The 18,234-nt window shown below is 44.8% G+C and overlaps 1 protein-coding gene across 2 annotated transcripts in view; it reads left to right on the top strand.

Moving 5' to 3' along the window:
- The window catches only part of cdh4 (cadherin 4, type 1, R-cadherin (retinal)), a 215,368-nt gene that overhangs the window by 79,538 nt on the left and 117,596 nt on the right, over positions 1-18,234 (top strand). For both annotated transcript variants that reach the window (XM_037102150.1, XM_037102151.1), the window contains exon 3: positions 8,081-8,104. In XM_037102150.1, the coding sequence (XP_036958045.1) occupies positions 8,081-8,104 (24 nt within the window). The remainder of the gene's footprint in view (positions 1-8,080; positions 8,105-18,234) is intronic.

Below are 18,234 nucleotides of genomic sequence, written 5' to 3'. Positions count from 1 at the left end.
GATTTGCATGTTCGGAGACGTGCACTGGAGAAGATACTGTACACTGGAAGGCCCTCTACTTTCAGCTGCGCGCATGTTTATTCATGCAACAGTAGTCTAAGTAGTTACAGCCCTCGTGTTAACAGCAAAGTGTGCTTCAAAGCATGTCAACCATGCTGAACTTCACTAATTAGGCGTGTCTTTTGAACTGGAAACACGTTTAACTGACTGATCAAAGTGAATAATTCTGCTAAAAATACCCACGAGAGTGCAGTCGAACCTGGCCGCGCTTACTGTTGCTGAAGATTCCCCAGTCAGTGAGGACAGTCGAGAGAGAGAGAGCCGTACACTGTATCCCTCAATGTGCCGACCGGTGTCATCAACACCCTCCACACGCTCAGGTGCAGCTGGCTAATATTGTAATTGTAGATACTGTGGATGACATGTAGTCGCCAAAGCAGCCTAACACAAAATCATCTCTCCTGTTTGAATCCAGACACCAAGCACGCTAATCCGTGATGCCAGTTTGAACTCAAGAAGTGTGTGTGTGTATGCATCCGGTGCTTCGGCAGCTCACACCTTCAAAACAATATTTTCTTTTCTCACAATTAACACATCTATATTAGGTCTTTGTCACATTTACGAAAGTGGAAATGCAGTCTCGGAACGCAGCCACCAGCTTGACAGCCTTCCCCTTCCCTACAACTTGATCATAGATCCACATTCCCACAGATGAGATGCCCAAAAATCTAATGAGGATTTCTCTGTTGATGTGTGTATGTACACAGTTGAGTTTACCACAAGAAGTGTCATGATAACATATTTGAAGGGCATTGCAGAGGTGAATTTCATGTGGGGGAATCTGACTTTGTTTTCTACGAGCAAATACAAGCAAACACCAAGCAGCCAAAATTAACGTAACCGTCTTTATTCAAGGCTCATTTTCTATTTTTGTCTTCCACCAACACAACACAAATTTCCTGCTCGCATCAAGTGTTTCCGGATGACTCTTGGGATAAAAACGCGAGTAAAAATGCGGTTGAGTCAGACGTTCAGTTGAACCACCGGTGAACATCACGCTCTACCTCCTGATCCACAGCCGCCCTCAGGCTACAACATACTACCTGCATGTTTATTCATGAACACTGGAGGTCGGCTGCTGTTATAGTACACAATAATATGTCACTGTGAAAGAGCCCACTATGCTGATAATACGTACCACTGTATTCACTTAAAGGGGCTGATGTCTGTGGCCTCTTGGCAGCAGAGCAACAGTCATCACTGGGCATTAGTTTCTCCAGGACTGTGGATTAGGCAGCACTAATCTGACCATATGGAGCTCAAGGTTTAATTGTATGTATGGAGCCGGGAACACAATTTAAACACGCATGTCTGTTAGTCCAATATTGAACCTCTTCAGCCAGTGGCCAAGGTTAATGTGTCACACTGAGGGTTCCATATACAATCCGTCCCTCCGCAAGGGCCCTGTTACTGCACAACGTTAATGCTCCATGTCATTGTGCTTCCATCCAGTCACTTTAGTACAATAATTAATCAAAATAAACATACAGCGCTTGACAATAAGGCTTTTATATTCGGCACTAATCAGACAACTCATTAGGCGGTAATGAGCCGACTCTGCCTGCTCTTGTCGTGTTTGGGGGAAGTTTGGCGCATGGGGAGAAGTGTCTATGTGTGTGTGGCTGTGTGTGTGCTTGTGTGTGTTTGTGTGTGTCAGCTCGCAGACACACATAGGCACACAGAGACCCACAGATAAACACACACACACGTACACACACACACACACACACACACACACACACACACCCATACACACCAGCCGGCACTCCTGTAGTCCCACTCCAATTATGGCAGCATCTCACCCGGGAAGAAGCCCACTTACCCAGCATTCACTTTATGAATAATTGATTGTTTGTGCCAGTGTTATATTTGTAAATACACGTTTGCTCTCTGATTAATAGTTTTCTAGACATACTCATTTGTTCAATTTGATTAGAGTCTTAAATGTATTATTTATTAGCTGAAAATGCACTCCGGTTATTAGTCATCACAAGGGCAACAAGAAGATTTGGCATAAGGACGCATCTGCATGCAAACAGACGAGCCTGCATCAATCCGCACTCGCTCACATGGCAGGTGGCAAGCGTGTTTGTGCGACTGCGAACATTTGAGCTGCTTCTTCGGCATGTGGTGGCGCGTGCTTTTTAGACTCAGCTTCTTTTTTTGAAGTCTGTGAGAGCATAAAAAGAACGCCAATGAAGCGGGGTTTTTTTTGTTTTTTTTTTTCACCGTTTTATTTGGATCCATAAGTACTTGAATTGAGACCATTTGAATGCTGAAATACCAGACACATTTACCATTCGCGTTAATATGAAAGACTGTGGGTGGCTGCGAGCTTCTCTGGTGCGCCCAGAAAAGGTTATCAAACAGACAATGGCAGGTGTAATTTGGTGCTTCGGGGGAGCTCAAAACTATTTTCTTCATGTCCCTGATGAAGGAAAAGAGTGAGTGCAACCTTTGGGGGAGTTTGTAAAGCGTGGGTATGTGCATCACCCATCGCACTGTGTGATTCTCTTCACAGCTTTGTAAAGAAACAGGTAAAAAAAAAAAAACAGTGTTGGACATATTTGAAAGAGAAGAAATTGCATGATCCAAGAAGTTTAAAATTTTGTTTTATTCCACAGCAAAAGTAACACAAGCAGCACAAGATCGTTACGTAGCCGTTGATTTATCATTCTTTAAAGGGGCATTATGTACGAATTTTAGAAAACATTAAAACATAGCTAAAATGATCAGCAGAGCTTGATGACAGTTACAATGTTGAGACACCTGCAGAGATATCAACTGTAGTTAGCATGCTAACCAGCTCAAGTCCAGCCTGGCACAAAAGCCCCTGTGCTGAAAATCTCCATCTCCTCTGGACATGCAGGCCGAGCCCTCCTGGGCTTCAGTCATACGTGCAGTGACGCAAATAAAAAAAATCCTCTGACCGGCAACCCCATAAATAAAATGCATTTTGATTTCCTCTTTAGTCTTGTACTTATTACTATTTTCTAACCGCCAAGATTCAGGAAATGGAATAATACAGTAATTGTTTTACACATCATACACGTTCTATGATGTCACGTCAGCATGGCAATGAACTGTGGATTGTCCCTGGAAGCCTGCAGAGTCAAGACCTCTTGAGGGCCCTTGTGGCCTGGATGAAATGCGAGTTTGGACTTCGTTAGCACCCACTATATGCACGGCTAACTGAGCTAACTAGCTAACAGTAGCTACAGTTAGCAGCAATTAGTGGTTAGTCTAATGATATGCTGCCCCTTATTTGCTTTCATTTTATGTATGAATTTGACATAGTGTAGGCCATTTCTAACATATTGCACCTTTGAATATAAGAGCAACTTTGATAGAATAAAAGATTAATAAAATGTCTTCATCAGTGCCCTATTTAAAGAATTTATAAAAACTGTCAAGGCATGTCTAAATTATCTACAATACAATGTACCATGCCGTGCTGGATATGTTTTGTATATCAGTTTGGCCAGCTGCAGCAGATCACTTTGTCACTTAATGTATTCTCACTGCACATCACAGGATGGTGGAACAACTATATGCAAGCCTTGCTGGCTCTCTTCTTTCTGCCTCCAGGGAACGCACTAGCAAGCTATCAACAGATGATAAAAAGCACATTTCAGACTTTTGAAAACGACCCCAAGTACGCGCTGTCGAGATTAAGGATTATTTCACAGTCGGTTGTAAAGCATTCTTGCAGTCCAGCACTTAATAAATGTTCTGTTTTGTTGTTGGTACCGCCAACGCTGCCGTCGCGTGTGACAAAAAGGGCACTCGAAAAATCTCTTGAAGACAAACTGGGAAAATGAAATACCATCAGGAAGGAGAACAGGAACTCGTGAAATCTCGATGTTAAGTCTGTCAAATAGTTTCGACCTTCCGGCATCCCAACTGATACAATGGAGCAATTAGTCAGCACTCTAGATAATAATAGACCCTTTTCACAGCGGAGGAGGAAAAAAAAAGCACTGGTGGAATTAATAACATTGATGACGGTTGCATGCTATTAAGATGATCTAGCTCCCAGGCTCTGGCCTGGTGCGTGCTCACTCACTGGCATGGCTTACTGGGAAACTTAATCGAATGGAGCCTTTGTTAACATAATTGGTCACACCTGTGCTTGAGATCTCAAAATCTCTGTCGTGAACAGGGTCTGTCGGCTGTTGTTTGTCCATCACCATCACTCTTCATGATGAGCTGGACACTGCTACAAAGTCCGTGTCCTGTTTTGCGTACCGTATTGTGTACATTCTTAATCATGACGCTGAATAGATTGTACATGATATGCAGGTCACAGAGAATACCACTGAGATTTTTTTTACACACGAGTGTGCTTTTTAGCAAAAAAAAAAAAAAAAAAGACCAAACTGCAAGACATACAGAGGCAGGCAATTAAACGACCACAAAGTAAGCTTCAGTGATGAGCTGATCCAAGATACAAACAACAAAAGGCAGGCAAAAGAAAGTCCAAGAGAAAATCGAAATCAACAACAACAAACAGGAGACCACAGAGAATAAAGTGGGCATACAGAAGACACAGGGAACATGCACAGGACCACAGGAGACACACGTGACTAACAGAGACTAACAAGTGAAGGGAAAAACACACACAATAAAATGTCAGAAAAACACAAATACAGGAAGTAGAGAGCAAAAAATCACACATAAGTATAACAACTCAGGCCTGTTAACTGTTTTTGTTCTCACAGATTTTTGAATGCGAGCTTAGCTCCGCCTGACAGCTTCACAACAAAGACGAGGTCCAGTGAACCAGAGCACACGAAAAAAACACCCGTGTAGGAGTTCAGGGCCACTAATGGAGTACTTAATGAGCTGACTGGCTGTTCAAATACGCAGAAAAATATTTCCTCAACACCTAATCGGGCACTTTTGAGTATTCCGGTGTTGTGGTTTGTGGGCTGTGGCTGACTTGGCTGTTGCAGCATGTACAGTGCCATTGTTGAAAACCTTGAAACCTGTTGCAAAGAGTTTGTGGACGAGTGCCCAGCAACTCAATGTGTGTATGTGCGTGTGTGTGTATGGAGAGGGATCTCACAAACAAAACTGACAGACAAATTGCATCATCACTGTGTGTGTGTGTGTGTGTGTGTGTGTGTGTGAGTGTGTGTGTATTTTGCGATCGTGCATGTGTCTTTTGTGAGTGTGCACTCCGGTGTGTGTTGCCGTGCTCCTCGGGAGTGCTAGCAGGCCAACTGAAGAGAGAGGGAGAAGCAGCACTGCTCTGCACCATATGCCAAATAGGAGCCAGCCTGCCAATTTGTGGGGGATACTGGCAAGTGCTAGCAAGGCTGAATTTCTTGACAGAGGGAGATGAATAATTGAACATGTGCGGAGCGCAGTTCTGTTGGGATAGAGTGGAGAGCCTTTACACACGGAGAGGAGTGGAGACAGTCGGGCTGTCTACAGGCAAAACTCTTATTTAGATAGTGATGTGTCTGCTTTTTGTAAACAAGTCAAAAAGTTGCCGGGATTTTTAGATGAACTTGAATGGATTTACGGCGAGACATGAGTAGGAGAACTCATTTATGCGTTTGGATCATAACAAGCACAGCCGAAGGAGGTCAGGAGCCTTTCATCGATCATACAGTTTCGCACCGCAGCTACATAGGAAATCAAGAAAATAAATAAACATTCGAAAAAAAATCTGTGCAACTAAATCGACAAAGACGAAAACGGTTTGTGCATTCCGTATTTAAATTGTAATAATTTATCAGACACTCCAGTCCAGATCAGCCTCCAGTAAATGCAACCGTACAACAAGCTTATAGGCTCTTTCACTTCTAAGCTCTTACCCCGGGCTCTTATTCGCTAGTAGCATTACTCAATCTCCCCACAACAGATAACTATTAATAATTTGGTAAATGGTGACCTTGAAATACAAAATAAATATTTTTCTTTTAATGTCTGTTAACTTCAAGGCAAGCACAGTACAACCACTGTGAAATAACAGTATTTCAAGCAGAAAACCGAAAAGTAGGGGCACTGAAAAAGTAGCACATCTAACTAAGGCAGACGAGAAGAGGAAAATTATGTTAAGCACAGGCAGCATTTCAAGGCTTATGCCTAAAATAAATGTCAGTGTGACTTTTGGCATGTTGGTGTTGTGTCAGATTTACTTTAAATCCAGGCTGCCAAATGTGAGAAAGTATTCACGACAGCTTTCAAGGGGTGATAACTAGTCTGATATGAGACCTTTCACCCATATGCTGGTACCACATCAGTGTCTCCAGCGGATCCTCTCACTGTGCTTTGAGTAAAAGGAAAAACAGGAGTTTACAGCCATGCTGCAGCTGTACTTGTCATGTTGGCACGCTAGCGCTTTGAGCTAAATTCTGACATCAGCATGCTAATCCTCACGATGACAACGCTACTACATTCCCTGATTAGCACCAAACACGAAGTACACCTGAGGCTGATGAGAGTTCCACTGGTTTTGCAGGTATTTGAGGATAAAGCAGTGTTGGACTTTGCGTTAAATGAACTGTCAGTGGATCATTAAAGGTGCAGTTTAGTTTAAGCATTCAGATATCCGCCGACTGTGAAGAAATTACTGACATTATGATGATGTGATATCTCCTGTGTAGCGATGTGAACACCAACACTCCTCTGGTGCACCAAGCTCCCGTTCTGTACTGCTAGCTGTGCACCTAACGTGCTAACGATAAGAACAGTTAGCTGCAGTTAGCGCTTAATCTGGAAATATGCTTCCCCCTTTTTGTATTGAGAATCAATTAGACAGGACACCAATTATCACATATTGCACTTTTAATGCTGGGCAGTAGGGCTTAGAATAATATTGCAATATTTTTAGGCTGTCACGACACACAGTATATATCACTATTTCAATAGCTCCTCCAAAAGCACTTCATAAAGACATTAGCACCAGATGACAAAATCAGATATTAGCTGGTAAAGGCAAGTGTTAGAAAAAATAGAACAGTCTGATCAGTCTACTATAATACAGCCTTAAAACTAGGAAAAGTCAACTCTTACGCCTATCACAATATAATGATATCCAAAATCTAAGATGATATGTGGTCTCATATCTGGGTAATGATATGATATCTATATACCACCCAGCCCTACACTCTGTACAACACTTGTTGAGATGTTTTAGTCTTAGTGCTCGACTGACTTTACCATCTACTAAACCACTCATTTGGCAAAGAACTGGCTCTTAGACTTTTATGAGAAAGTGAATTCAAGTGACTCATATGCAACATTAACATAAGTGGGATGCTGATTTCCTGCTAAAGCAGGAACATACTGAAACCTAAAGTTTTAAAATTAAATCTATCTGAACAAAGTTGGTACTTTTCTGAGTTTCAGTCAGCTTTAAGGCTCTCTGGATTAAAAAATGTAAGCAATAAATGCAAAACTGAGCCATGGAGATTGCCTCTGATCAAATCTCACTGATCGACTCCGCTGGAGGACACGAGAAGGGCAGGAGACGTCAGGAGCTTCCACGGCTGCCTCTCCTTCTCTCTGTCACCCAGCCGCGTCGCCCAGGTCTGAATAAATGCCACCCACGACGGTGCGCATAAGTGTGTGCAATGTGCATATGCAATATCCTGCAATTCTCCCGCGTTTCGTTGAGCGAGCGCAAGAGCAATATAGACATCACAACAAGTGTTTGAAGATAATGATGAATCCCAGCGCTTGAGGCAATGACAAGAAGTATAAGAGAGAAAACAAACTGTATTCTGGTTAAATGGTGCTGCCCGGATAATAGACAGAGACAAATGTGAGCGACTACGCAGTTGTGACAGCAAATTTTCTCCAATAGTAGCCCTCCGTTCTGTGTGTGTCACTGTCCGGCTATTGCCTGTGACTTTCCATTAATCCTCAGAAATTGATCTGTTTTGTTCTCTTGTTTAACGGTGACTTTAGTATTGCGATGCCACTTTTACTGAAGCCCATTATGTTCTAATCATCCCCTCTCCTCTCTCCTCCCTCCCCCTTCCCTTCCTCTCTCCCTCTGTGACAGATACCGCCCTGTCCAGCGAGCGTGGTAAGTACCGCAGCCGAACACTCCCTTGATTTACAGCCATCTGTGCGTGGACTCTGCCAGCAACGGCAGGATTGGCTGTTTGTGTTGATGTGTGGAAGGAACCATTCTCAGATGTTTGTCTCAGTGGGGAGGGGGGAGGGGAGCGGAGGGGGGTGCCGAGCCACAAACATCATTTGCATCACCGGGAAGCTATTTTGCCTCTGCATCACGTCGCGTGTCACAGCAAATGTTGAAACGAGCAGAAAAACATCAAGTGGAGGCAATTATGACAGCAGCATCGGCGGACCCATGTGGCCAATCAGAGCTGGAATTCAGCATATTTTCCCTGCACGCTTTTTGCCTCGACCTACTTAGTCAATTTACCCCCTTTTGACTCCAATAGAATTCAATAAGGAGCCAATAAGGAGTGTCTTTTCCCCAGCTATAGTGGAACCCGTCTCCATGTAGTCTAAATAGAGAGTAGATGGATTCTCCCACTGAGGCTGCCTCTGTTTTCATTTTATTTTGAATTTGACTCCCCTCCGCCGTGCTGTTATTAATGGCTTCCTGCGCGCGGAGGAGCACTTTAATCACTCCGTCAAACAGGTTGAAAGAGAGCCCATCTGCGGCACTGGTTTTTGTTTGTGTCTTCGATTTATCCTGCATGTGTGTCTGCCCTGTAAGCAGCAGGAGAGCACCTGCGTCAGCCGCTCTCCCTTTACAGATTTGTGTGCTTATAGATGTTCCCGCTGCACATGTCATCAGCAGGGTCTCACCGTGGCGCCGAGACAGAAAACGGATATTGCTGAATCCGTCCTCCGCGCCGAGAAGGATGATGCTTCGGGGGACAAATTGTCGAGCTAAATTGGTGTGGTGGCATCACACGGTGTAGACAAAACACCACACGCTGTGTGTCTGGTCTTTGAAAACCTCAAAGTAGCGAGAGGGAGGAAAAGAGTAAAGTTGCGGGTTGAGATCAAGCACTTGAGGTTTATTTTTGTGTGCCTGGTTAACCCTCATCCGCCGGTGGAGGAGGTGGCGACACACGGCACAGAGAAGCTTGTGTGATCAATTTTTCATCGCCGGGCTAGCAACAGTAGTGTGGCACTTTTTCTTTTTTTTTCCTTCCCATCCAGTTAGGCTTGAACAAAGAGCAGGGAACAAGGAGCCACGACGGGTGAAGATTCGTATTCACCCTGAGTGTTATCCTTGATTGTGACCTCATCTCTTCCTCTCTTAACGCCCTCCCGCTCTCACATTAAAACACATGCATGAGTACTCCCCTCTCCCGCACCTCCTTTCCCTTTCTGCACTGCTGAGTAGTCACATAATGTGAATGATGTTCCACAATGAAAGGCGGAAAAAGGAGAGTGAAGTAACGGATGCATTAAAAAGCAGATGAGAGAGTGAGGGGAGGAAGTGTTAGGGCAAGGTCTGCGCGCCCTTGGTCCCTTTGTGCCAGCGGGCAGCCGTCCAGCAGGCCGACGTCGCTCACCGGAGAACACGTCATTCAGTTCCTGCTTTCATACGTGTAAATGTTGTTTTTTTTTGTTTTTTTTTGTGGACGAAGATAAACATACAGTAAACATATACCAGTAATGAACAACAGGACGTTCCTCAGCTCTTCTTAACAAGCTCCTCTCTGCCCCCTCTGCAGTGATGGGCTGTGTGTTTGGAGACGTCTGATAGGCCTCCTCGATGTGGAGTGGCTGCCGGTGCATCCTCCTCTCCGAGCTTAATTGGCTGTACCTGAGGCAGGAGGGCAAGGTGTAATTGTGATAAGAGAAAATGCTGCGCTCGGCTGGTTTTTAGAGCCCTTATCTATAGTCTGCGGATTGATTATGGTTTTTCTGCCAGCCGTGCAAATTGTTCAGCCCCATCAACCACACTGGAAACCACCTCAGCTCTGTCTTGGCTGAACTGCCACGGCCACGTGTAAACCAGATTGCGCAGGCACTGCTGAGTAAGCTGCAATCCTCTGACCACTGGCTCGCAGTTCCGACCGGTCGCGTGCGGATTGTATTAGAGACAGTACCGCTGAGCATCTGGTGGAGCATATGAACGTCTCCTCGTGGTCAAATTAACAAGGCTGCACTGTAGCTCCAGCTCATCTCAGTCATTTAAATTCAGAAATACACATGCAAAAGTACATTAAAGCAGTACTTCCAAAGCAGCGTGATTTGAGATTATTTGGCCACATGAATAAAGTTGACGAAAGCAAGTCGAAGATTTATCGCTTCCAGCTGCTTCGAATGTGACGATCTGCTGCTTTCCTGTGTCAGCTGTGACAGTAAATGAAGAGTCTTTTACAGAGTGTTCGATGGACAACGGCAGCAATTTGAAGGCGTCACTTTTTTTTTCCCACATGTCGACCAAACGATTAATTGATTGAAGGGGCACTAAATAAACATTTGTAGCAACATAGATGTATTAATCACTTTTTTAGACATGAAAAATGAGACCTTCCTCATCTCTCTCAGTTGCCTACAGAAGCTTACAGACGATTTGCTGAAGTTGTTTCATGCTGCTTGCCTGTGGGTTGCTTTGTGAAGTATTACTTGCAAAAGTCCAAAAGATGTGACTGCTCCCTGCTCCGCTAACAGAAGGCGACAGTAGTTGTTAAAAATTGTAGTGTAGAACCAGAGTTTGCTAATACAAACTGACGACCGGCTTCAAGCATAACACAGAAGTTCCACAGAGCCTCTTGAATCGTGCAAACAATCGTCAGATTAATGGATAATCCTAGATTGCTGTCCTGAAAGCTACGTGCTCTTATTAACATATTGTGTCCTCGTAGTTTAATTGGTGCAAAGAAAAAAGTCAAGGAAGTCACTGTGCCGCAGAGAAACAGTCAGGACCTCCGGCGGAACTGAAACCTCCCGTTACCAACTTCAGTTTTTACACTTCAGTTGAATGTAAGTTTAAAATGTGTTTATCAGTGAGTTTCAGAAGTGCTCGAGATGGATTTCATAACTATAGAGCCAGGGCAGCTGTTTTCCCCTGCTTCCAGTCCTTATGCTATGCTAAGCTAACCGCCCGGTGTAGTTCACATCGTGAAAGTAGCATCAATCTTTCCATCACATGAAGAAAAAAGAAATCAGATTTCTCTATAAACGTCGAACCACGGCTCTGAACTGCAGATTCAGTTTCCTCGTGTCGGGTGCGTTGCTCGTCCATACTGTGCGTACAAACTCCCTCGCTCTGTCTGCACCTCTCCCCGACCCCGCCCCACCCCGGCCTCTCTTTTTCTGGTTTTGAGTAGTGGTTGGGGCTGAAAGAGCAGCTAATGGGCTGTGAAATGTCTCCAAAGCTGGAGCAACAACAGAAGCTAATGTCTCAAAGCCCCGCTGAAACAACACAAACGGCGAGGAACCCTGACAGTGCGAAGAGAAGAAAAGGGGGGGAGGGAGAGGCATCCAGGGTTCCCTCTGATGTGTCAGAGAGGCCATTTCTGTCAGCCTAATTGTAGTGAAGCTTTCCGCGTTGGCCTCGGCGAAATAACGTAATTGCCCGCTGGAATGGATTGGACTGCGCTGTTGGCCGCACTCCGTAGGGTTTCCCTTTATTCCATGTAACGCAAGATCCTGATCGCAGCTCAACAGCGTTCTGACGTTTGCTATTTCAATCCTTCTAGCCGCACAGCAGCGCGCTTAGCAGGGCAAATTCAAGGCTCAGGGATATTGACAGGGTGAAACATTACAGCTGGAGAAATTCTTTGCCAGACAAGTCGATTCACCTGAGCACCGTCGCTCCGAGTGAACCAGGAGATGTAGCCTGACAGCACGGCTTATCGATGTTAATTCCAACATATGTTCATTTAATGAGGAGTCCTCTTAATAATCTTGTGTTTCAATGGAAAAGGGATACTGTTACAAACACCTATGTGGAGATGTTAGCATTTACTGCCTTTGCCAAGGAGAAGCTGGGCGGAATGCACTTTCTGATCATTCGCAAGCGTTTTTTTTTTTTTCCCTTCTAAAATGTAGTGAAGCGTGCGACCCCGTCTGCTTCTCTTCCCCCTCAGTACCAATTAAAGCTGTTTTTCTGCAGCAGATCTTGAGCTGATGAAGACAGCCACTAAGAGCTCTTGAAGTAAAGTCGCACAGGACCTGCGTGGCAGATGGTTTGCGCGAGAGGACGAGGAACGGGAGAAAGCAGCAGAGAAGGAAACAAACAAGCATAGAAATGGCAGCTTGTCTCCAGTGAGCAGCTCCTGTTTTCTACCCAATTTAAGACTTCCCGTTTCCCAAATTTTTCAAACTTTTCCTCCAAAAACTGCTGTCAAACCTACAGGAGACCAGGGAAAACGCGAGATCTCGTTCTGTGGAGAATTTTCGCACACCACATTCAAAAAACTACTGAGATAACTCGAGTCTTAGCAAACCAAAAAAAGGAAAAAAAAAAGAGCTGGGAGCTGCTTGATCTCACAGCTTTGACCAGCTCTCCCAGCTGAATAGCGACAAGCTTTGCTCCGGCCTTTCACTAGAAAGGCTGAGACGGCAGAGAGTCAGGGCTCAGAGGACAGTGCCTAATGGCTACAAGTCCGACTTTCCCCCAGTGGATTACATGTTTCCAAAAGATAAGGCCTGATCAGTGTTTTCTTAGAGAAAAGGCCTCTTTTTGTGATGCAGATGAGGGCGGACAGGAAACTTGCAGGAACCGACGGGGTCGAGGGCTTCGTGCTGAGGTTCAGAGGAATACAAACTGGGAAACAGAGTTCGTACACAGTGAAGCTTTTCTTCACAGTCGGACCTGTTTACTGTGCCGTGGCATCATACATCACCTGTGAAAGCCTCAGAAAAACTAAACACCTTTAAGCTTTTGGAGTCCTCTCCATCTCTGCATCTCCGTGCCAGGCCTTTGTTATTTCAGCCACGCTGTAAACTTGACCAATTAGTTCACACTTCATTCTAACGCTCGGGCTGGGACTAATGAAGCCACATTTCCTGGGGTTAATTACACCAATATTATTCGATATTATGAGGAACAGGAAATGGCAAAGCACGCTTTAGTATCTCTCCCCCTCCATCACCGCCTCCCTTTATATCTCTCCGCTCTCTCCTCCGCTCGGCCCTCTCAGGCACATCCTCCCCTTCTCTCAGCAACAAGGCCGGTTTTCGCACAGGAGCATTAAGGGACTGTGAGACATTGCTGGTCGGGGCAAATCCCTACACAAATTAGAGTGCAGAGACCATTATTAAAGCCAATTGCCAGTGCCTGCTACCAACAGTTAAATTACAATGTCTCTTGAAGAGAAAGGCGAGCGCTTTTTATTACCCCCGTTTCCCCCTCCCCGGCAGAGCTGCGCACTGGAGCGAGTGCAGCTCTTGGAACTGTGTCATTCTTCAAGATCTGGGGTGGAATTATAATGTAGCACGGAGCTGACATCCGCATGAGGCCTGGCCCTCAAAGAGGCGTGCTCATGATTGGCACCCGGGTTTGCACAAAGAGCATTAGGTTTCTTCATTTGGAAAAAAAAAAAGGAAAAAAAAAAAAAGAAAGAAAGAAGAAGAAGCCTGATATTTTCCCCCCACATCCCACCACAGATGCTCAGCTTCTCAAAGGCGCGCGAAATACTCAAGTTTGCTTTCATGTGAAGTACACTGAGGCGATTTCTGTGGCTGACTTTTAACTCTTGCATTCGGCGCTTTTCTCTGTCAAACGGGTGTTTCAGCAGGAGCGATTTGCCTGTCAATCACCGCCACCTCTCAGTGTTCCTTACGCGCGCAGATTACTCTGCTGCTGTGGGGATGTACTGCATTAAGGGTGCGCGTAAAAATGAGCGCGTGCGTGTCCCGCGTCCATGTTTATGCCAATGTGTGTGTGTGTGTGTATGCATACCAGACATTTTATGTTATAAGCACTAATCTGTCACTTGTATGAGATTACCGCTGGTGCTGACTTCACGCGGCGCATGTCAACATCCGAGCTGACAAAACCTGCTGAGTTCCTGTTTCCCTGACATTTATTCTGACTGCACTTCCCTCCATGTGACCACATTTAATCGACGCTAACTTGACACGTTAATATCATTTAAACTCTCCCCGACTCGCTTCTTCATTGCTGCAATTTTTCCCATTTCCGAATTTGGTATGTAGAGCACCTCCAGTCTCGCTGGGGCTTTTTTCCATTAACAACACAACACTGTTGTGTAATTGTTGCTCATCTGCACTTGAAAGCAGAAACACCACTAAAAGGCTGAATAATTCACTAATGATGTCATTACAGCTCAGTCCAGTTATTTTGCTAACGTGCACGTGTTAACATTTTGAAAACCAGAGAGCAAGTTCTTCGACATGATGGTAAAAATCATAAACTTTATATGTCTGTTTTACACAGTAAAGTTTCTGAACTCATCATACGTGTCAATTATACATCAGTATTAAACGTTTCATTAACATGCATCAGTTTATGATATGATTGCTGTAAGAGTGAGGCCACAGAACAGCAGACGTCCCTCTTTCCATCTCGAGGGCTCAGACACAGAAATAGCTCCAGGACTACAATAATGCATTGCGAAGTTTAACCGCTCATTTTTACGGAGACAGAGGAAGTGAACTGCGATGAACACTTTGCAAAGTATTCTCCCCGGGAAAGAAAAAGGGAAAGAAAAAAAAAAAAGAATCAAACAAGCAGTTTCTGTGAAGTATGAAGAGGCGTATTTTTCTCACCTATGACAAACTAATTTCCTGTGCTCCCTAGTCACACAGCTGTCAGAATCACTTTTGGGTTACAATTTTCTCCCTCATCATCCAAAACAGCACATCCGCCATCCACCTGTGAGTCATGCGCACAGGGGCAGCATATGACCACTGACATTTAATGAAGAGACGAATAAAAGATACAGATCTGTCACCGGGGGTTCTCTGGGATTCATGTAGTCCATTAAAAAGAAAAAAAAAAGACGTGTGATGTGACCGTCTGTCGAGGGGTTTTCACAGCGATGCTTCATACAGCATGCAATTTTGTAGCCACTTATTTTAGCCACTTAACCACCATCATCTTCACCTACTTCTGTGATGGGTTTCCTGGATTTTCCACAATGTTTTTTTCTCCCAGTAAGCCCCTTATTCAGTATTTGATGTTAATACAGTTTTTAGCTTTGAATTTAGCTTTTATTGTCTGGGCTTTTTAATGTTTGATTACAGATATTTTTCACACCTTAAAACAATGAAAGTACCCTTAGCTTTTTAGCATGCTAATTTTAGTACATGCATGTCATTATAACACAGTCCATAGATGTCATGATGTCAGAACTGTTACTCACATTCTTCTGATAATTTAAGGAGGTTTTCGGCTGAATTTTTAGATACTGCAGCCTGAAATGTACAATCTTTCACACAAGTTATATAGTAAATCAACTTATTTTCATGTAATGGGAAAATATGGCAAAGATCTGTGAAAAAAAACATAAAGAAATCCAGTAAATCACAGACTTTTTTGTGGTACAGTGTGGCATTTAGCTCAAAGCAGTTTTTAAGTAGTGTACAGCCTCTCAGTATGGCCTGCAGAGCTGTAGCCTCTTAGTCTTGCCATGAAATACAAAGTTTCTTATTTGACCTTTTTAGATGATGAAAAATGCAGTTGCATTTTCACTCTTTGCTTTCCCATGAACGCTGTAAGAGACAACACTTCACTGGGCAGTTACTTTTTGATTTACCAGCCTCGAACTAGAAGCCAGCATGTGCTGGTGCAGACTGCGTAGTTCGTCAGGTATTTAGCTGTTGTTTTGAGGTTTTGTATTTTATTAAACATCCGTACGTTAAGGCCCAGATATGCGTTGGACCAGTGAAAAAACTAAACACGAAATAAAGAAAATGGACATAACCTGTTGTAGGTGTTGGATTTGTAGGCTGAATTCTTCTCGTAGAGCAGCCCACATTTGTGACTCACCTGAAATGACCCTTCCCTTGTCCTCTCCTCGTCCCTCATTATGGTTTTCATGCCATATCGTATCAATGCCCCGATTCATTTTGAATTGATTGAACTGTTCCGCACCACTGACATTTTTCATTTTAGGGCCGGAGGAGAGACAGCATATTGCTGGCTCAACCTTTCCAAACAGCACCTGTACAAACAGTTTTTCTTCACCCCGCTCTTACAGCTCCATCACTCTCGCTCTCACCCACTCTGCAGATTAGCTCGGCGCTGTGCAAGCGGAAGAATGAGGCCAGCGAGAATCAAACATTAATCAGCTGCTGTTTTATAAGACAGAGGGAGCGCACTGCACTCCCTGGGTCCCCCTCCTTCCTGCCCTTAGCCTGCCCTACCACCGAATGTTAATGTGACTGCCATTACTCATTTATGAGCTGCCCGCTGCTCACTGCCCAGAGCCTGGCGTCCGGGCTTAGGCTGCCATGGCGGGCACACTGCAGGTGGACGGCTGCGCCAGGGCATTCAGCTGTGGCAGGGCCAGGTCTGTTTCTTAAAAAAAAAAAAAACACGGTTGGGTGGGTTGGCTGTTTAACTCAAATGGGCCTCTAGGCGGTGTTGAATACGGTGTCATATTTACAGAAGGTGATATATAGAGTAAGAAAACACAATTAGACAGCAGCACTGACATCAAAACTGAGAGGAGCACTGATTCACAAGACCAAACGCAAGCTGTCCAATTTTTATTCAGTAAATGGGCGATATGATATGATGTATTCACATTTGGACTGTTGTAATTGGACATAAATCTCGCTGAATGGTCTCCGTGGTGAGACTAAGTACCTCTATATGTGCAGACAGGCAGCTTTGAAGAGTTAGAGCTGAGTGGTTGTTCTTGGTATCCAGGACACAGAGCGCAGCAGGAGTCATTCGTATTCTTAGTAGTGACATCAATAAAAGAGGAAGATTGCACAAGGTGAGACACACAGACACCCTCCGCTGACAGTGTGTGAAAGAGTGGCCATCAGTGTCAAGCTGCGTGGCAGACATTAATGAAGGCCGGAAGTATGGGGCTGTGTACAGATGTGTGTAGACCGGCTGGAGGTTGTTTTTTTTCTCCCTCTCCGTGCTGCAGCAACGCTAAAGGTGTTGCTTGGTGCGAAGAGGGCGATGATTCAGGATCCCGCCGATTGTCACGCGATCCTGTTTCCCAGATGGCTTTGCTCTTTGCCTCATCTCTTCCCCTATGGCGCTACCGCATCAATAGTCCCGAGTGGACACAGCCCAGTGGAACCCTCCATGCATGTTTGATGGCTGAACTTGAATTCCCACTCTCCGGTACATGTCAGTGTTTCCTTGTGTCACAGGTTTTGTGCTCCCTGTGTCATACAAATTGGCTCCCTCTCAAACATAACGGGGAGCTCTGAACAGTGTTTTTAACACGCTGAATATTTTAAACATAATCATCCTACAGTGCGGTAACTCAGCCTATAACCGTCACTGTTGTACATGAGGAGAGAGCGCGCAAACAGGGTTTCATGTTTATTTTAAGAAAACTCGCCCAAGGACGATGTCTTCTCCTTCATCTCTCTCTTGCCTATGGTGCCTCATATATTTGTGGCCTTGGGGGGATTCACAGCATGCAGCAGAAACAGGAAGTGTGTAGCCTGTGGCTAAAAGGTAGATACTTCTCCTGGAGTGTTACACAGCGCACATACACACATGTATACTTCTCTCCTATGGGAGTGCTAATCCCCAAGAGATGAAAGGAGACTCCCACTGCTCTCTGATCCCTGTGTCCTGCTGCGGCGGTTCATTTGGTGCCTGCCGGAGAGAGACCGCTCCAGTTGATGCTCCCACACATGGCGTCCTTGACCGAAGCGCAGACGTGACTCAGGCCAAGCCCCATGCTGATCCAGAAAGTTCCCTATTAGAAATCAATGTCCGTTTGACGCCCCTTTCATTCAGGCGCTCTTTGTGGTGTGTCTGCATCACCATGGAGAAAAAAGAGGGGCAGAGAGACAGAGAGAGAGAGAGAGAGACAGAGAGAGACAGAGAGAGACAGAGAGAGAGAGAGAGAGAGAGAGAGAGACAGAGACAGAGAGAGACAGAGAGAGAGAGAGAGAGGGTAAGAGAGACAGAGTTTGCATACTGAAGACCCCTTCACACCTCCTGAATCATGGTGTTTCCTCATGGGAAGCCAGACGTTAATGCTAGATTAACTATCTCCTCTTCATTATGGGGAAGCGAGTCCTCTGTTCAACCTTGGTGCTTTGAAG

The sequence above is a fragment of the Acanthopagrus latus genome, chromosome 6 (assembly GCF_904848185.1).
Source record: "Acanthopagrus latus isolate v.2019 chromosome 6, fAcaLat1.1, whole genome shotgun sequence".
Classification (NCBI taxonomy): Eukaryota; Metazoa; Chordata; class Actinopteri; order Spariformes; family Sparidae; genus Acanthopagrus; species Acanthopagrus latus.
Note: the sequence above shows the minus strand (reverse complement) of the source record. Positions and strands in the feature narration are given on the sequence as shown.